This window comes from Leucoraja erinacea, chromosome 28, assembly GCF_028641065.1.
Source record: "Leucoraja erinacea ecotype New England chromosome 28, Leri_hhj_1, whole genome shotgun sequence".
Taxonomy (NCBI): Eukaryota; Metazoa; Chordata; class Chondrichthyes; order Rajiformes; family Rajidae; genus Leucoraja; species Leucoraja erinaceus.
This window is the reverse complement of record NC_073404.1, coordinates 14,718,863-14,735,364: the sequence shown is the minus strand read 5'-3', so window position 1 is coordinate 14,735,364 and position 16,502 is coordinate 14,718,863. Positions and strand designations below refer to the sequence as shown.

The window sequence follows — 16,502 nt, the reverse complement described above, 5'->3', positions numbered from 1 at the left end:
CTATACATCACCACAAACAGGCCCTTCAGCCTACCTTGTCCATCCTGACCAAGTTGGCATTTTGGGGTCTCATTTGCCTGCAATTTGGACCATGGCCCCTCTAAACCTTTCCTATCCACATATCTTTTGAAAGACATCCTTGTACCTGTCTGGCAGCAACAAGCTTCTATAGCTTCCTCTGGCAGTGATTAGTGGTCGCCAATGATCAGAGTTTACTGTATTTTGTCCAAAACACTCTTAAGTTGGATAAATATTCTTTGAAATGGCTACTCCTCCCTTCTACAGCCACTGGCCTCCCTCAATGACAATTCTGGTGTGAACTGTGATCAAACCGGCTGCAAGCTCTGCCGCCGAGCTTGTTCCCACTGCGTCTTGAAGGGCCATTGCATGATCTTCTAGCACGTCTTGTCGGATCACAATTAAGGGCGAGCATTCGATAGATCTCTGATGGTTAACAAACCTGCTGACGTGTGGGGGATGTGGAGAGAACAAGGTGGGAATTGCAGCAGCCAGAGTCATTATCTTCTAAGCATATGTCAGCGTGGGAATGCTTTGAGCACTGGATAGGTGTGGGTTGATTAAGGAAAGTCAACATGAATTTGTTCAAGGCGAATCCTGTTTCACTAGCGTTACTTTTTAAATATGAGGCCCAACGAACAAGATGGGGGATGATTTGAGTTGAAGTAAGTGCTTGGGAAATGTACCATAAAAGCTTGTGATCAAGATTAATACCCATGGGATAAAAAGGGTTGAATAATTGAAAGATACAGCATGGAAACTGGCCCTTCGGCCAGCCGTCAACCACCCATTCACATTGCTTTTGTTTTTGCCTTCACTCCCTACACACCGGGCACAATTTTCAGAGGCAGATTAACCTACAAACCAGCACATCTTTTGATGTGGGAGGAAAAGAGGTGGGGGTGGGCAAAGCCTGGCAAGTGATAGTTGGATAAAGGAGTGATAGCTGGAGCTCTCGGGCAGATGGCAGATGTGTGGAGATGGTAAGAGGCTATAGCTGAAAAGGAGACGCATTGGTATCAAATAAGGAAAGAAGAGGAGTGAAGGTATGTGGGTGACAGGGGAAAGAGCTGGGATGTAAGGGAAATGGGAGGACATGTAGATGGATGTGGTGGGAGTATAAGGAGAATGATCCTCTGCTGTACAAACGCAGCCATAGGGTGCAGAATTATGTGCACACCAGGAAAGGTATAAAGCCGTTTGAGAAGGTACAGGTTAGATTTAAGTAAGTAAGTTTATTTGGCCAAGTATTCACATACAAGGAATTTGCCTTGGTGCTCCGCCCACAAGTAACAACATGACATACAGTGACAGTTACAAATGACTCAGAAAACACTAAACATCAATAATAATAATAAGACATTAATGACAAAACACCATTGATCAAGCATGTGAAGCAACACAATACCAGATCAAAGGGAGGCTACAGATTTTTGGCTGTTGTGAAGAGCAACTACTCGTGAATAAAAACTGTGAATCAAAGGGGGACTGGAGTTGTGTGGAAAGACTGGAGCAGTTGTGGTTGCTCTCTTTGCAACAGAGAAGGTTTACGGTGATCTGATCAAGGGTTTTGCAACCACAAGTATGAAACAGCAAATGGAGAGAGACACTTTCTATTAATGGTAGGGTGAAGAGCCAGTGGACTTGAAATGAAAGTGATTGGAGAACAATTCAACGCGTTTAGCATTGAGTGTACTGAGGGAATAATAGAGGTAGATGCAAGTACACAATTCAGGGGAACTGGATAAGGACCCGTGCGATGAGTAGAGGGCATGAGAGTGGAGCCGGCTGAGCCACCCTTACACTCAGTGAGATTCCTGACTCCATCCATTCTTTAACTTTCCTGTGGCTTTTGTGATGAGATCTATGAGACTGTTCAGACCTGCACCCATGCCGATGACCTCTTTCTCTCCCCCTAGTTGCTGCACTTGTCACCCACTGGATTCTAGGCCCGTTTTTGTGTTTTGTCGTTTTCAGTGTGTTTGTATGAAAGATTCCAACAGTGAATCAGTTTGCTTGCCTCTGCCGGGTTGAATGATGATGCTTGTATGTTTTCTAGGGAAGTCCCTGTGGGAACTTGTGCTGGAACAATTTGAAGAGCTGCTGGTGAGGATCCTCCTGCTGGCTGCCTGCGTCTCATTTGTAAGTACTCACCATATTGGATGTGCTGTGTTACTAAGGTGTTGACCCTACTGTAGTTGGTCTTCCTGCCTTCCTGTTTCTATTTTTAAAGGGCTCCACATGTGTGCTTAAGAAAGCTCGTCCATCTCCAGCCCACTGCCCCTTTTGATTGGCATCTGACTTGCTATTTTGTGCTGAAACTGTATGTGAAAGGGTTAACAGCAGCAAAACTATAACAAAATGCATGAAGGGACCCTGGGGTTATGGGAATTTTTGTCCGAGGTTCATGAGAAAGAAGAAACTCTTGTCTGACGCACAGAGCTGAACATGAGTTCCATTGCCCGGGCTTTTGTTCTCCCTTTATCCTCTTTCATCTTGCTTTGTGATTTAAAGGACGTGACTGAAGTCGGAAGCTACGTTTGTGTGAATGCATGTTTATTAGCCTGGGAAGAGCAGCCGGCGAACTTCCGCAGTTCCAACTTCGGAGAAATGGGAATTGTTCAGTTGAACTGACTCGGGGGAATGTGCGCCTCATGCAGATGGTTCTATCTTATTCTTGTGAACGAAGGCAGACACAAAGCTGGAGTAACTCAGCGGGTCGGGCAGCATCACTGGTGTAAGTCTGAAGAAGGGTCCCAACACGAAACGTCGCCTATTCCTTTGCTCCTAGGATGCTGCCTGACCCGCTGAGTTACTCCAGCTTTATGTCTACCTTAGGTTTAAACCAGCATCTGCTGTTCCTTCCTGCATTATTTTTGTGAGCCTTGGATCTGCTTCTCTGTGGAGTTTTCCTTAAGTCCATACGTTCTCTTCTAATGGAAGGTATGACTGAAACTCACCGATCTCAGCTGTTCAACTGAAGCTGAAACAGTAATGCCGATTTGCTGAGCATACACCTGAAAGCTCCATTCATGGTCCATTTTAAATATGAGGGACCGAGGAGCTTGCCTGGCGAGGTGGACCACAAATAGAACCTGTTTAAACTCTCACCAGCTTCCCAAAGTCATGAATGTTCCCATAGCTTCTGCACTGCAACCGATCCATTCAGGATCAGACCATCAGCCCCGGGATCTGTTCAATAACTAACATTGGTACACCAGCTTTTTGTGTCTAGCTTTGGTTTAAACCAGCATCTGTTCCTTCCTATACATTGGATGACACTGATTTGTATCCCAATTCCACGTACCTGCCTTGATTCTGTAATCCATGATACCCTAGGGAACAATCTAGCAATTTCATTTGGTTCCTTTGATAAAGCTCATGTGAAATGGCCTGTTTTTTCTAATGTTAAGGGTAATATATAAATGTACATTGTCATTTGATGAGAAAATGGAGAATTCAGGAGCTTGCTCTAATTTATTGGGAGCCATGTACAGCATCCCTGCAAAGGCACCATCTCAGCTACACTGCGCTTCTAATTGCTTGTGTGTATTGAAGTGTTTGTTTGCACTATAACCATCGAAACTTAGGTGCAGGAGGAGGTCATTCAGCCCTTCAAGCCAGCACCACCATTCATTGTGATCATGATTGATCATCCACAATCAGTGACCCGTGCCTGCCTTCTCCCTATGCCGCTTGATTCCGCTAGCCCCAAGAGCTCTATCTTTTAAATTCAGTGAATTGGCCTCCACTGCCTTCTATGGCAGAGACCTCCACAAATTCACAACTCTCTGGGTGAAAACTTTTTTTCTCATCTCTGTTTTAAATGGCCTCCCCTTGATTCTTAGACTGTGCAGCTGATTCTGCACTCCCCCAACATTGGGCATATGTTTCCTGCTTCTAGCTTGTCCAGTCCTTTTATAATTTGATATGTTTCTATAAGATTTCTTCCTTTCCTGAAATGAATGTTATCGATTATCCAGTCAGGTACTATCAAAATATTTAAGAAAGATGGGTTTAGTCTGAAGAAGGGTTTCGGCCCGAAACGTTGCCTATTTCCTTCGCTCCATAGATGCTGCTGCACCCGCTGAGTTTCTCCAGCTTTTTTGTGTACCTTCGATTCTCCAGCATCTGCAGTTCCTTCTTAAACACTAGGTTTAGACGGATACAGGCCAAACACATGTTGATCGGCGTGGGCAAGTTGGGCTGAAGGGCCTGTTTCAATGCTGTGTGACTATGATTCTAAGACTTCATGACTCTGTCATTTGCTTTTTCTTGTTCCTGCTTGCGAATGACAAGACTTGGCAAAATCAGCTTTGGAATCTGTGTGTGAATCTGAAGCGACCATCTCTGCATTGCTAGCATAGGTGCCGTAGCAGAACCCTCTGAACCCCACCAGCTGACACCAGGTCTCCATGCAGGATGGAGATGTGTCCAGTCTTTAGTCGGAGGGCTGTAGTGGGGGTTGCCTTATGATACGACTTTGAAGGACGTTAGTGATGAATTAACATTGCCTGGAATGGAAGGGCCAACCTTGGTCCCTTTGAAAGATTCATTGAGGGACAATGTTTCTCTGTTCTCCTGTCCAACCACAGTTTGAATGTGGCATGTACTGGTAATTATTTAATTAGGTAATTATTATCGCATGTACCTTTGTACGGTGAAAAGCTTTGTTTTGCCTGCTATCCAAACAGATCAGATAAACCATACATATAATTTTCAACATTGTTGCCTGACAGTTCCTTAGACAGAGTCCAATGTTTTCAATAGAGGTGAATCAAACAGTACCCTAGCTTATGGTAGAGCCATTCAGAAGCCTAACACGAGGTTGTTGGCCTGACATCATGTCACTAAGTTCTCTATCTCCTTCCTCTACTCCATTTCATCATTGTTTGAGATTCGATCCACCACAGTGATGATATCTACAAACTTGCAGATAGAATTAGAGCTGTATTTGGCTGTATGGTGGTGAGTGTGAAGTGGGGGCTGAGAATGCATCCTTGCAGGGCGCCAGTGTTGAGAGTTATTGTGGAGGAAGTGTTGTCTCCGATCTTCACTGAGGTTTGTCAAAGTCAAAGATCCAGTAGCAGAGGGGGTAGTTTGCAGAGTTTGGAGATGAGTTTGGTTGGCATTGAAGGAGAGCTATAGTCAATAAATAGGAATCTAACATCGGAGTCCTCGTTGTCAACATGTTCCAGAGATGAGTTTAGGGTCAGGGAGATAGTGTTTGCTGTGGACCACTGCGACGGGAAGCAAAGTCTGGCTGGAAGGCTGGAGTTAATGTCGCTATCACCAGTCTTTCAAAGCAGTTCATGGTGACTGCCGTACACTGATGCACTCTCTCATTCCTATTTGTTAACTTCTCACTTCTACTCCCTTCTGTTCGATTCTAAGCTTGTGCCTTCAGGGGTCCTGAAATCAATTATGCAATGAAGTTATTTAGAAAACTCTCTTTATTTTCAATCAAACTACCGCCCGCAATGGTAATTATCTCTAACCCAGCTAGCATGCCACTCAATCCTCATTCACTCTCTGCCAGTGATGCTTGCAATTGGGCCAAAGGATGACTCTGCTGCAATCAAATGACTGTTCACTGGCTGTGTGGTTCTGTGTGCTGCACTTGTACCTCGCCAGAACATTGGGCAAGCCACATGAATCCTTCATCTCGGAGGAATGATACACTGTTCACTATTTCTCGGCATCTAATAATTGGAACTGATGGGTCACTTCCTGCGAACCTGTTGTGGGTCAGAGTCTCGGGCTGTGATGAGTTGGCATGACCCCTTCTTCCCTTCCCCCCCCCCCCCCCCCCCCTCCTTCCACTGGGTAATCTCCTAGCTTCATTGCACACCCTCTCACTGACCCCTACATGGAATCTGCTGGGTGCTAATCTTTCTTCCCCAGAATACCATTGATGACCAGATCTGATTACTAGTAGATAGACACAAAGTGCTGGAGTAACTCAGAGGGTCAGGCAGCATCTCTGGAGAAAAGGAATAGGTGATGTTTCGGGTCGAGATTAAGGGTCAGGGAGAGGGATACAAAAGGTATGAAAAGGCACAGAACAAATCGCAGCCAGAACCGATGGCCAAAGAGCCCACAATGTTGTGGCTCTTCTCTCCTGTTTGAAGACATTGGCATAGATAATCCCAAAACAGCGGGATTGTAACCAACAAACACTGAACAGTTCAAGGATGTTCCCAGCAGATAAAAGACCAGGGGTGATTTGATCTAGGATAGTAGTTACAAAGGGATTTGAAAATTTTAAGAGAGTGCGGGGAAGTGACGCTATAAATAAATCCATCGGGGAAATCAGGAGACACCACCGACTGATGGAATATGAAACTCTTTGGCCAAAATGAAGTGAGATGAATAGCACCTTCCATCAAGTGAAAGCTGTCAAAGTAAGGAAAGCAATGGAAAGCCAAAGAGAGACACTAGGCGGAGTTGTGTGAAATGAGCACATGTTGACACACTGGTTTCCCTCGCCTAGGAGTTGTCCCCTTCAAGCTGCTGACTGGTTCTGGGTGAGTCAATAAAAGATTGTGAAAGCTGTCCAAGTGAGTTTCATGATGGATCCTAAGTCGTTGACATTGGTTGGCTGTTTGACCATGACGTGCTTGTACCCTTTCCCTCCCCCTCCCATGTGGAGTTGCTGAATAGTTCCTTGTCAGAAACTCCGCTCTGCTGATTTAAATTCCTCCAAGTCAAAGGCACCAATGAAGGAAGTAGCATCAGCAGCTCTAGCTCTTGGCTGGCAATTGGTAACCATGCATTTACTGATGGGTCAGAGGGGGACTTACCAAATACAGCAGCATTTACAGCATTGCCTGTCATTGCAGATTGAAAGCTGCAATACTCTGCATGGGAGCTGCGGGTATGCAAAGAACACATTTTCCTTCAGGAAGGTTTGCTGTTGACTTCAGGATGCTTTTTTCTTTGACCAGTGTGATTAGTGCAGGTGCCAGGGGTTATGGGGAGGACGGGGTTAAGAGGGAAAGATAGATCAGCCATGATTGTATGGTGGAGTAGACATGATGGGCTGAATGGCCCAACTCTGCTCCTATAGCTTATGAACTTGGGATCTGTGGAGCATGAGGTCCTGGTGAAGTGACCATCTATCCCTTTAAGAAACAAATTATCACCAGATGGCAGGCGATGGATGCCCTGGAAAGCATTCAACCCATTTCTATCTTGCCACCCCACTTCAGCCTTGCTCACCTCTCATTGTCCCACCCAGTGCATTGGCGATATGAGTCAATAATTCCAGTACACATTGAAGGCATAGTTGTAGAGATCAAACAGAATAGTTCCCCAGCTGGTGATTATATTTAGTGAGGTGCCTCGCCTAGGTTACCTGTGTGTACACTCTCTTTTGTAACTCAATCATTGTATCAATCATTGTATGTCAAGCTTCCCCATGAATACATAAGTGCTCTCTGATTCAACTGTTCCACGTGGCAGTCCCTTCCATATCCCCACCACACCCGTGGCAAATAATTGATTTGATTGTTTAGTGACCCTCCTGTATTTATGTTCTTAACCTGCAGGGCAGTGCACAGGGACCACACCACCATTGTTAGCAAGCAACTAATACCTCCATTACTAAGCCTGATTCATGGTTATTCCTTTTGTTCCTCCCCCTGACTGATATTTAAGTGCAACCCTTCTCCCATCTTGTTACTGAATTAATGTTGTCCTCCTCTTCCCTACCCCATCTCATTTCCCACCCTTCCCTTCTCTGCTGTGATGGATCAAACACTGTGGTTAATACGTGGCAGCTTTGGCCACACCCAAGGAGCAGGGAGGATCAGTCTGTGCTTTAGCTGTAACCATCCTAAATTGGAGCATTTCCAGCACTTTGGATTTTCTGTGGCATCTTGATAGTTCTCCAGCCTACTGGGCCTGCCTCAGGTCAGAAATTGGGAGCCTTCATGCAAGCCCAATTAAACGTGACCACCAGCTCTTTGGTTGTGGAGGGTTTAGATGCCAGCTATGATCCGAGACTGGGCCTCATAATAGATTTCTCATTTGTTCAGCTAGCCTTGCTGTAACACTGTCAGTAATCGTGACACCAGATTCTGCAGATGCTGGAAGCACGAGCAAAGAACAGTGTTCGAGGACCTCAGCAGATCAGGCAGCATCTGTGGAGGAAATAGATGTCCAATGTTTCATGCCTGGACCCTTCACCGGTTAAGCTGGTAACGGTGCCTGGCAGACCTGGTGGAGGTCACAACGTTGCCTTCTTGCGCCGTGATAGCGATCATTTTAATTTGGGTAAACACATGTCCAAAAAAAGAGGGTTGACTCGTTTAGCATTGTAAAATTCAAGAGCCCAGAGGCGGCACTTCTGCACAGTAAATGCTATTGTTATCTTTCACTTCTGTTAATTACTTGATGCAGCTGTAGTCTCTAGATAGGGAGGTGCGATAGCAGATCATTGGGCATTGCCTGCACTGCTCGCATTCTGCCTTCGCTGCCTTCACTCGAGTTATTTCTGAGAGCGAGATCCACCATCTGTTAAGTCTTGTTTTTTACGCTGCCACCGCCCTCTCCTCATTCCCCTTCCTCCCCTCCCCCCCCTCCCCCAATCCACCCCCCAGAAGGACTGATTGGTGATTGACGTCTGATATTGGGTGCATCTGTGTACAAATAGGCAGCTTTGTGCATGCTCTCCCCTCGGTGTTTCTTTATCAGCTCACTGTTGCTGTCACTACTCTATTCACTTCCTGTCAACAAACCTGCAAGAAACTCCTTGCGGTAACGCTGCCTCTTTGACAGACACCTCTTGCACTGGAAAATATTTTGGCTAAGTCAGAGCCCAAGCAGTTGCACATTCATTTCCTGCCTGTTCCCCGCACAGAATGAGTGATATCGATGTAATGTCATAAGGGGCAGTAGAATTAGGACATTCAGCCCATCAAGTCTACTCCGCCATTCAATCATGGCTGATCTATCTCTCCCTCCCAACCCCATCCTGCATTTTCCCCATAATCACTGACACCGTACTAATCAATAATCTATCACTCCCTTAAAAATATCCACTGCCGGCCTCCACAGCTTTCTGTAGCAAAGAATCCCGCAGATTCACCACCGTTTGACTAAATATATTTCTCCTCGTCGCCTTCCTTAAAGAGCATCCTTAATTCAAGTCCTAGACTCTTCCACTAGTGAAAACATCCCCTCCACATCCACTCTGTGGGCATTGACTACTAGGTGCATCGACTTGTCACAATAGCTTTTTTTTCCCCTTGTCCAAGGGCACTGAGAGCAATTACACACCGACATTGTAGAGTGGCAGTGCAATCTGAGACCTAACCTGGAGGTTGCCTTCTCTACTATAATTAGTAATGTCCCGCTCATTGTTGCTCCTGCCACCAATGTGAAATGCACTCTTGCTCCGAGAATGCTGACACTGTCCGTGTAGTGGATGAAACAGGCTTACTGATGCTTGCTGGAGTTCTCCCATGCCTTCATTTAATAAGTGTTCCTATCCAATTAGCTCAACGTCAGTCAGGTGGAGAATGTTAGAAGCTCTAATGAAAGGTGCAGCAGGACAAAGTCAGCATTGTTTTGTGAAAGGGAAATCCTATCTGCACTGTAGGAGTTATTTGAAGAAGTAGCATGCAGTGGACAAAGGGGAAATGGGTGCTCGTGCTAAGGATTCCAGATAGAATTTGGTATAGTGCTGCATCTAAACCACTAGGAAATAGGAAGGGCTCATAGTGCATGGAATAGCATTTGGAAGACTGACTGGCAACCAGAAAACAGCAGAAGATATTATTGCTGAATTTGCTGATGACAAATACAGGTAGACGATCAGTTGTGAAAAGAGCATGAGGTTGCAAAAGGACGTTAGTGGGGTTAGGTGAGTGGTCAAAGATCTGGTAAATGGAGTGCAGCGTCGGGAAAATGTGTAATTGTCCATTTTGACAGACAAACCTTAAAAAAATTAACTCTAAAGTTGAGAGATCTGGGTGTCTAAGTGTATGATTCGCAGAGGGGCCAATCTATGGGTACAGGATGTAATTGGGAAAGCTCACCAGAGTTCATAGTTTATCGGGGAACAGCATAAAGAGGGTGTGAAGTCATGCTTCATTTGTAGAGGTCATTAGTGAGACTAGATTGGGAATGCTGTGTACAACGTTGATCTCCATATTTAAGATGGTTACTGAAGGGTGGAAAAAAGTTCAGAGAATGTTTGCCAGGCCAAAATATGGAAAGGGAATGTTGTCCCATGGAGGAAGGTTGGACAGGCTAAGTTTGAAGAGTGAGAAAGGACTTATGACTAAGATTTCTGCATGATAATGGGAATGTGGAATTGGGGTTCCAGTCAGATCAGCTGTGATGTTATTAAAGGGTAGAACAGGCTGGGGGCTGAATGGCCAACAATTTGTCCATTTCAGCTGCATTTGACAGTACTTTAACCATTAAACTGTAAAACCGTTAAAGGGCGGAATGATGGAGCAGTGGTGCAGTTGCTGCCTTATGGCGCCAGAGACCCGGGTTCGATCCTGACTGCGACCGCTGTCTGTATGGAGTTTGTACGTTCTCCCCGTGACCAGCGTGCATTGTTTCCGGGATCTCCTATTTCCGCCCAGACTCCAAAGACACACTGGTTTGTAGGATAATTGGCATGGTATCATTATAAATTGTCCCTGGTGTGTGTAGGGTTGTGTAAGTGTGCAGGGATAGCTGGGTGGTGAGGACTCGGTGGACCGAAGGGCCCGTTTCCACGCTGCATCTCTCAGCTAAACTAAACATAAGGTTCTGGATTCTGTGTCCTCCTTCAGAAGGCAGTCTCCCTAGTGAGCATGACTAGATTTTACAGTTTAAGGTTTGATGTAATATGGATGCTTTGTTTAAGTCTGTTATAATGTGCAGCTTCACAGGAGGAATTTGCTAATCCTTGTCGTAACCATCTGGAGTTTCAAAGTCATTTGTTAAATTGATGTTCATTATCTTGTTTGAAATTCAGTCCCCAAGTATTTTCTCAGGGTCGAATTCTTTGCAGAGCATTTTGTCCGTTGGGAAGCAGTGGCCTTGCCGATTCTACCTTGGAGGATACCGTTGTCCAATATATTTTCTCTTGGTGAATGTTAAAGAACGTCCCTTCCAACATTGTTCCTGGAGATGTGGGCATTTCTGGTTATTGCTCAAAACTGTTGTACCTTGACAAGGGGGTAGTGAACTGCCTTGACCCACTGTAGTGGGGAAGCTCATTTGAGGAACCGTTTGGAGAAGATCATCCACTGGTTAGGTTTAGTGTTCCAGGTTCAAGTGAAGGTGATGTGAAACCAGGAGGGAACCTTGAAGGTAATCGTTCATGTTCATGGGGTAGAAGTGGATTTGACTGTGGTTTTTGTGCTTGAGGTGACTGCTTAATCTCTCCTTCACTGCACAGTGCATTTGTCATTTCATGATGCCGCCATTTTGGCTGGGGAGGGGTTAGTAGATGATAGCTATCTTCAATTCTCTGAGCTAAGAGTTGAACTTCCCCAAGTTGCTTGCTTGTTTTTTTCTTCTTGTTGTTAAGCTGGGATTCCCCCTCCCCGACACACCCTTTGAGCCAGTGTTGAAATCGCATTCAAAGATTGGCCAGGCCTCTTTAGATGTTTTGTGTGTTTTGCCCTGATGTTGTGATTGAGATGAGATTGTAGATTGTTGATTGGAAAGCTAAACCAAAACATGTTAAGAGTGTTTTATCGTCATGTATACTGAAACGGAAAAATGAAATTCTTACTTGCAGCAACACAACAGATTTCGAAACAAACAAAGAAATAATTTAATAAGTTTGAACATAGTGCAAAACAAAACAGTACTCGAGTCCCTATTACAACCTAGGCTGTTTGGAGTTTAGGTGGAGTTCATAGTGTTCAGTGGCTTGATGGCTTGATGTTAGTTTTCAGACTCCTATACCACCTTCCCGATGCGGCCAGGGTGGTGTGGGTCCTTGATGATACTGGATGCCTTTTTGAGACAGCACCTCCAATGGTGTGGAGGTCCCTGAGATGGTGGGGAGGTCAGTGCCTGTGGTTGACTGGTCAGTGTCCACCACTTTTTGTAATCGCCGTCACTGGGTGACCCCAGCACTGAGGGGGTTCAGGCCTAGCAATGGTGGGAAATAGAGACACATGTCAGCAAATGTTGAAAACTGGAGTTTACAATAAATCCACCACTGGAAGAGCTCCAGTGGGTCAGGCAGCATCTGTGGAGGGGAATGGACCATTGCATTTTGGGTCATGATCCCTCCGCTGGACTGAATAGCTGGGGTATGAAAGTTTTAACATTAGGAGAGGGCAGAGGGAGGGAAGAAGAGGGGGTATTGTCACTCTTGTTTCATGTTCTCCCTCCCCACACAGTCCCACAAAGCAGCCTGGTCTATTTACATAGATATACATGCTTAGTAGGAGGCAGCTGAGCTGTATGAGTTAGCATAATCTCTATTGGATATTGGCATTAAAATGAAGTTCAAGTACGTTTTTTTAAATATAATGGGTGAGGTTGAGACTGGTTTGAAAACCAGTATGTAAGTGGGACTGGTAACCTTTTGTGGGGTGTGTTGCATATTTCTACTATTGTTTGGCCTGTCAGCCGTTGGCCATTATCCCTCTGTGTCCACTGTGTGTGAGGCCAGTTTAACTTACTCTTGCAGTTACTCAGCTAAGACACTGCAGTAAGAAGTCTGCTTACATGCAGAGCGAGTCTGAAGTTTCTCAGCTGAAATCATTCACTGGCTTAGGAGACGTCTCAAGCTGTTGAAATAAAACGTGTTGAACGTCTAAGTTCAAGTTCTGCTCGGGGTAGGATTTGTTAAACAAACTGAGCAGCAAATTGATGAAAAGCACGGTATGTTTGCCTTTGATCAAAAGTGCATGCGTTTCTTCCTAGTTGTGTCATTTGTTTGACTGCTAGCTGGGAGTAGTTGCAGGAGGAGGGAGGTGGGGTGCAGTGGGAAGGGAGAGGAATGGGGAGTGTGTGCAGCCCCGCACAGGGGGAGAGCTGGTTTTCAGAGAGTGAAAAAGCAGCCTTTGGTTGCCGTGACGATGTGGATATTTTTCGGTTGCGTGACTTTGCCTTTATGCAAATTAAGGCGCGAAATGAAGCAACATGCAAATACGCAGCTATTGTGGCATCTGTGGAAGCTGAGGCGGAGGCATTTGGTGGGGCTCACTGCCAGCTGGGGTAAACCCACCACGGGCCCAGCCGAACCGTCGAATCCTGCGGTCAGGGCATCAGACGGGGCAGTAAACATCATTGGGCAAAGTGGCCGATTGCGAGTGATCTTTTAAATTTTGAGCCAAGTTGAGGAAATCCTGTTTACCCGGACGGAGCCTGCCTGTGGCTGATTGTTTGCCTTGGTTTTATCTTCGGCCTGTGTGAGCTCAGAGTTTGGCAACTCTCCCGAACCTGTTCTGAGCTTTGGGCTGGGAACATTCCTCCTCGGCACACGTTCTCTGCGATTGTTGCGTGCTCCAGACCTCTCTTCCTCTTCCTTGACTGTCCATTCACCAGCTCCATGTAGCCTGGAGAAGGAATCAACCTTCTACCTCTGACTGTTAAGGGGGGAGGGAGGGCATGTGGCATTTAGCTGGGGCTGGGTGAGGGGTGTATTCATGTTCATACGTTATGGGAGCTGAATTAGGCCATTCGGCCCATCACGTCTACTCCGCCATTCAATCATGACTAATCTTTCTTCCCTCGCAACCCCATTCTCCTGCCTTCTCCCCATAACCCCTCACACCCGTTCTAATCAAGAATCTATCAATCTCCACCTTAAAAATATCCATTGACTTGGCCTCTGCAGCCTTCAGTGGCAATGAATTCCCCAGATTCACCACCTTCTGACCAAAGAAATTCCTTCATCTCATTTCTAAAGGTACATCCTTCTATTCTGTTGCTAGGGCCTCTGGTCCTAGACTTCCCCACCAGTGGAAACATCTTCTCCACATCTACTCTATCCAAGCCTTTCACTATTTGGTATGAATGAGGTTCCCCCCTTGTCCTTCTAAACTCATTGTGTTGGACATTGGTTTGATTTACAGGTGGTAACACCAAATTCTTAACACATTGCAGGATGTGGGGATAGCGTGGGCTAGAGTATAGTGTGACCCTCAGTGTGGGGCAGTCTTGTCCAGTATAAAACCCTGTTGCAACCATATCCGTTCATGCATGTGGAGAGTTCAAAACCAGGTTCATACTCTTTTACCCCATTAACTAGATGCTCAATGAAGTTTTGTCCATCCAGTTGTTATTTTGTTTTACTCTGCTTTTGCATTTCCAAAATTCATGTTGTCAGTGTCAATATTTTCTCCCAGCGCGCAACAAATAGAAATCAGCTAAAGATACAATAGTACATAAACATTGTAGCCATTGGGTGGGCCCAGCAAGGATTCAGGCACTTGTATTACATCCACATGTTCCCATGTAGGATAGAACTAGTGTACCAGTGATTGCTGGTCAGTGTAGACTCGGTGGGCTGAAGGGCCTGTGTCCAAGCTGTATCTAAAACTGTATCTATACTAAAACGTTAGTGAATTCTGTGTTGAGGAGAGGGGGCTCTCCGATCTGGGGCAGTAAATCTATGGCCTGCTGTGCCATTCAACACACTTCCATCTGACTACCTACCTCCGACACTTCTTTCCCTGACTTATCTCCTTATCCCTCCATTCCCTCAGTACACGTGATCTACCAGTCTCTGTTTTGACCATGATCAATATCTGAGCCTTCAGGCCCTTGCAGTGAAGAGAATTCCTAAGTTTCGCCAGCCTCCGAGAGAAGAATAGCTGCTTAACTGTCTCAAATGGCCTACCCATTATTCTGGGACCATGATCCCAGGGTCCAGACTCCCCTGGCAAGGGAAGTGCCATAAGGATTTTGGAAGTTTCACGAGTCGCCTTTCATTTTTTAAGTCTCTAGTGAATAGAGTCAGTGTGGTATGGGAACAGGCCAATCAGCCCAACTCTTCCATGCTGATCACTGGGCATCCATCCATTACTTAACCTATCTTCCAACACTTGGTCTGTAAGCTTTCTATGCCGAGGCAATTCAAGTGCCCGTCCAAACACTGGTTAAATCCTGTCAGTAATTCTGTGTCTACCACTCTTTCAGCCAATGCATTCCAGCTACTTGCCAATTTCTAGGTGATAATGGTCCCCTCAAAATGTCATCTCCCTTGCCCTAAATCTATGCCTCTAGTTTAATTCACTCCTAGCGAGGGGAAAATATTCCTGCAGTCTACTCTACCTATAACCCTCTTAATTTTATGTAGCATTTATTTTCTGATAGACTCACCATCCTGGGGAGGAGTCGAGTAAATCTTTGCTACATTTCCCCCCCCCTTCTGCAAGAATATCAGTTTATACCAGACAGCCCCCTCTCCCCACCACTGAATTCACTAACGTTTTAGTATAGATACAGTTATAGATTAGGTTTAGAAACAACTTGGACACAGGCCCTTCAGCCCACCTAGTCTACACTGACCAGCAATCACTGGTACACTAGTTCTATCCTATATGGGAACATGTGGATGCAATAAAAGTGCCTGAATCCTTGCAGGGCCCACCCAATGGCTACAATGTTTGTGTACTGTTGTATCTTTAGCTGATTTCTATTTGTTGCGTGCTGGGTGGAAATATTGACACTGACGATATGGATTTTGGGAATGTAAGAGCAGAGTAAAGCAAAATAACTAGATGGACAGAACTTCACTGAGCATCAAGTTAATGAGGTAAAGGGGCATGAACCTGTAGTTATCTTGACCTCACTGATAAAGGTAAAGAATGTTGTTGAGCAAGGTCTGCTCTTGCTCAGACTGGTTACTTCACGCCTTTCATGGAATTAATGTTGGATCAAGGCCAACAAGGACCCAAGCACAGAAATAAGAAGAATAACTTGGCTCAAACGCTGATGAATGCACATGCACATCTCCAGAGAGTGCCACGTCAGGCAAAGCCTGGGGTTCATAGCTGTGCATTCAGTTTCTACCCAACCGTTGGCAGGCAGAGGCAAAATCAAATCAAAAATTTCACATGGTGGGAAATGTGAAATCCAAACCAAAAATGTTGGAGACACTCAACGGGTATTCACAAGGGGATTAGAATTGAGCAGGAACGAGCAGGCAATGGTGTTCCCAAGAACCTACTGTGCTCATTTTTGGAAGTCATGGCTCTATGTGTGAAGTGCAGTCAGGAGCCTGGGGAGCACCTACAGTGCACGTTAAGGGTAACACGTACCGCAGCCACGTTGCACTGATGGTGGAGGGAATGTAATGAAATGGGCAGGCGGTTCTGGATGGTGCCGACCAGGAGTGCTGTTGCAGGCTGGATGGTTAAGCTATCTCATTTACCTTGATCATTGGTGAGCAAGATGAGGGAAAAAAACTGCTTGATGCTGTGAGTGGTTCTCACCTAGAGTGTATTGTGGTGTCTTTAGGATTACTGTATCATCACCTGGAGGAAAAATATGTTGCACATCTTGTTTCG

The 16,502-nt window shown here is 45.5% G+C and overlaps 1 protein-coding gene across 1 annotated transcript in view; it reads left to right on the top strand.

The window, feature by feature from the left end:
- The window catches only part of atp2a3 (ATPase sarcoplasmic/endoplasmic reticulum Ca2+ transporting 3), a 129,556-nt gene that overhangs the window by 29,823 nt on the left and 83,231 nt on the right, over positions 1-16,502 (top strand). The window contains exon 3 of the mRNA XM_055657834.1: positions 2,078-2,160. Within this exon, the coding sequence (XP_055513809.1) occupies positions 2,078-2,160 (83 nt within the window). The remainder of the gene's footprint in view (positions 1-2,077; positions 2,161-16,502) is intronic.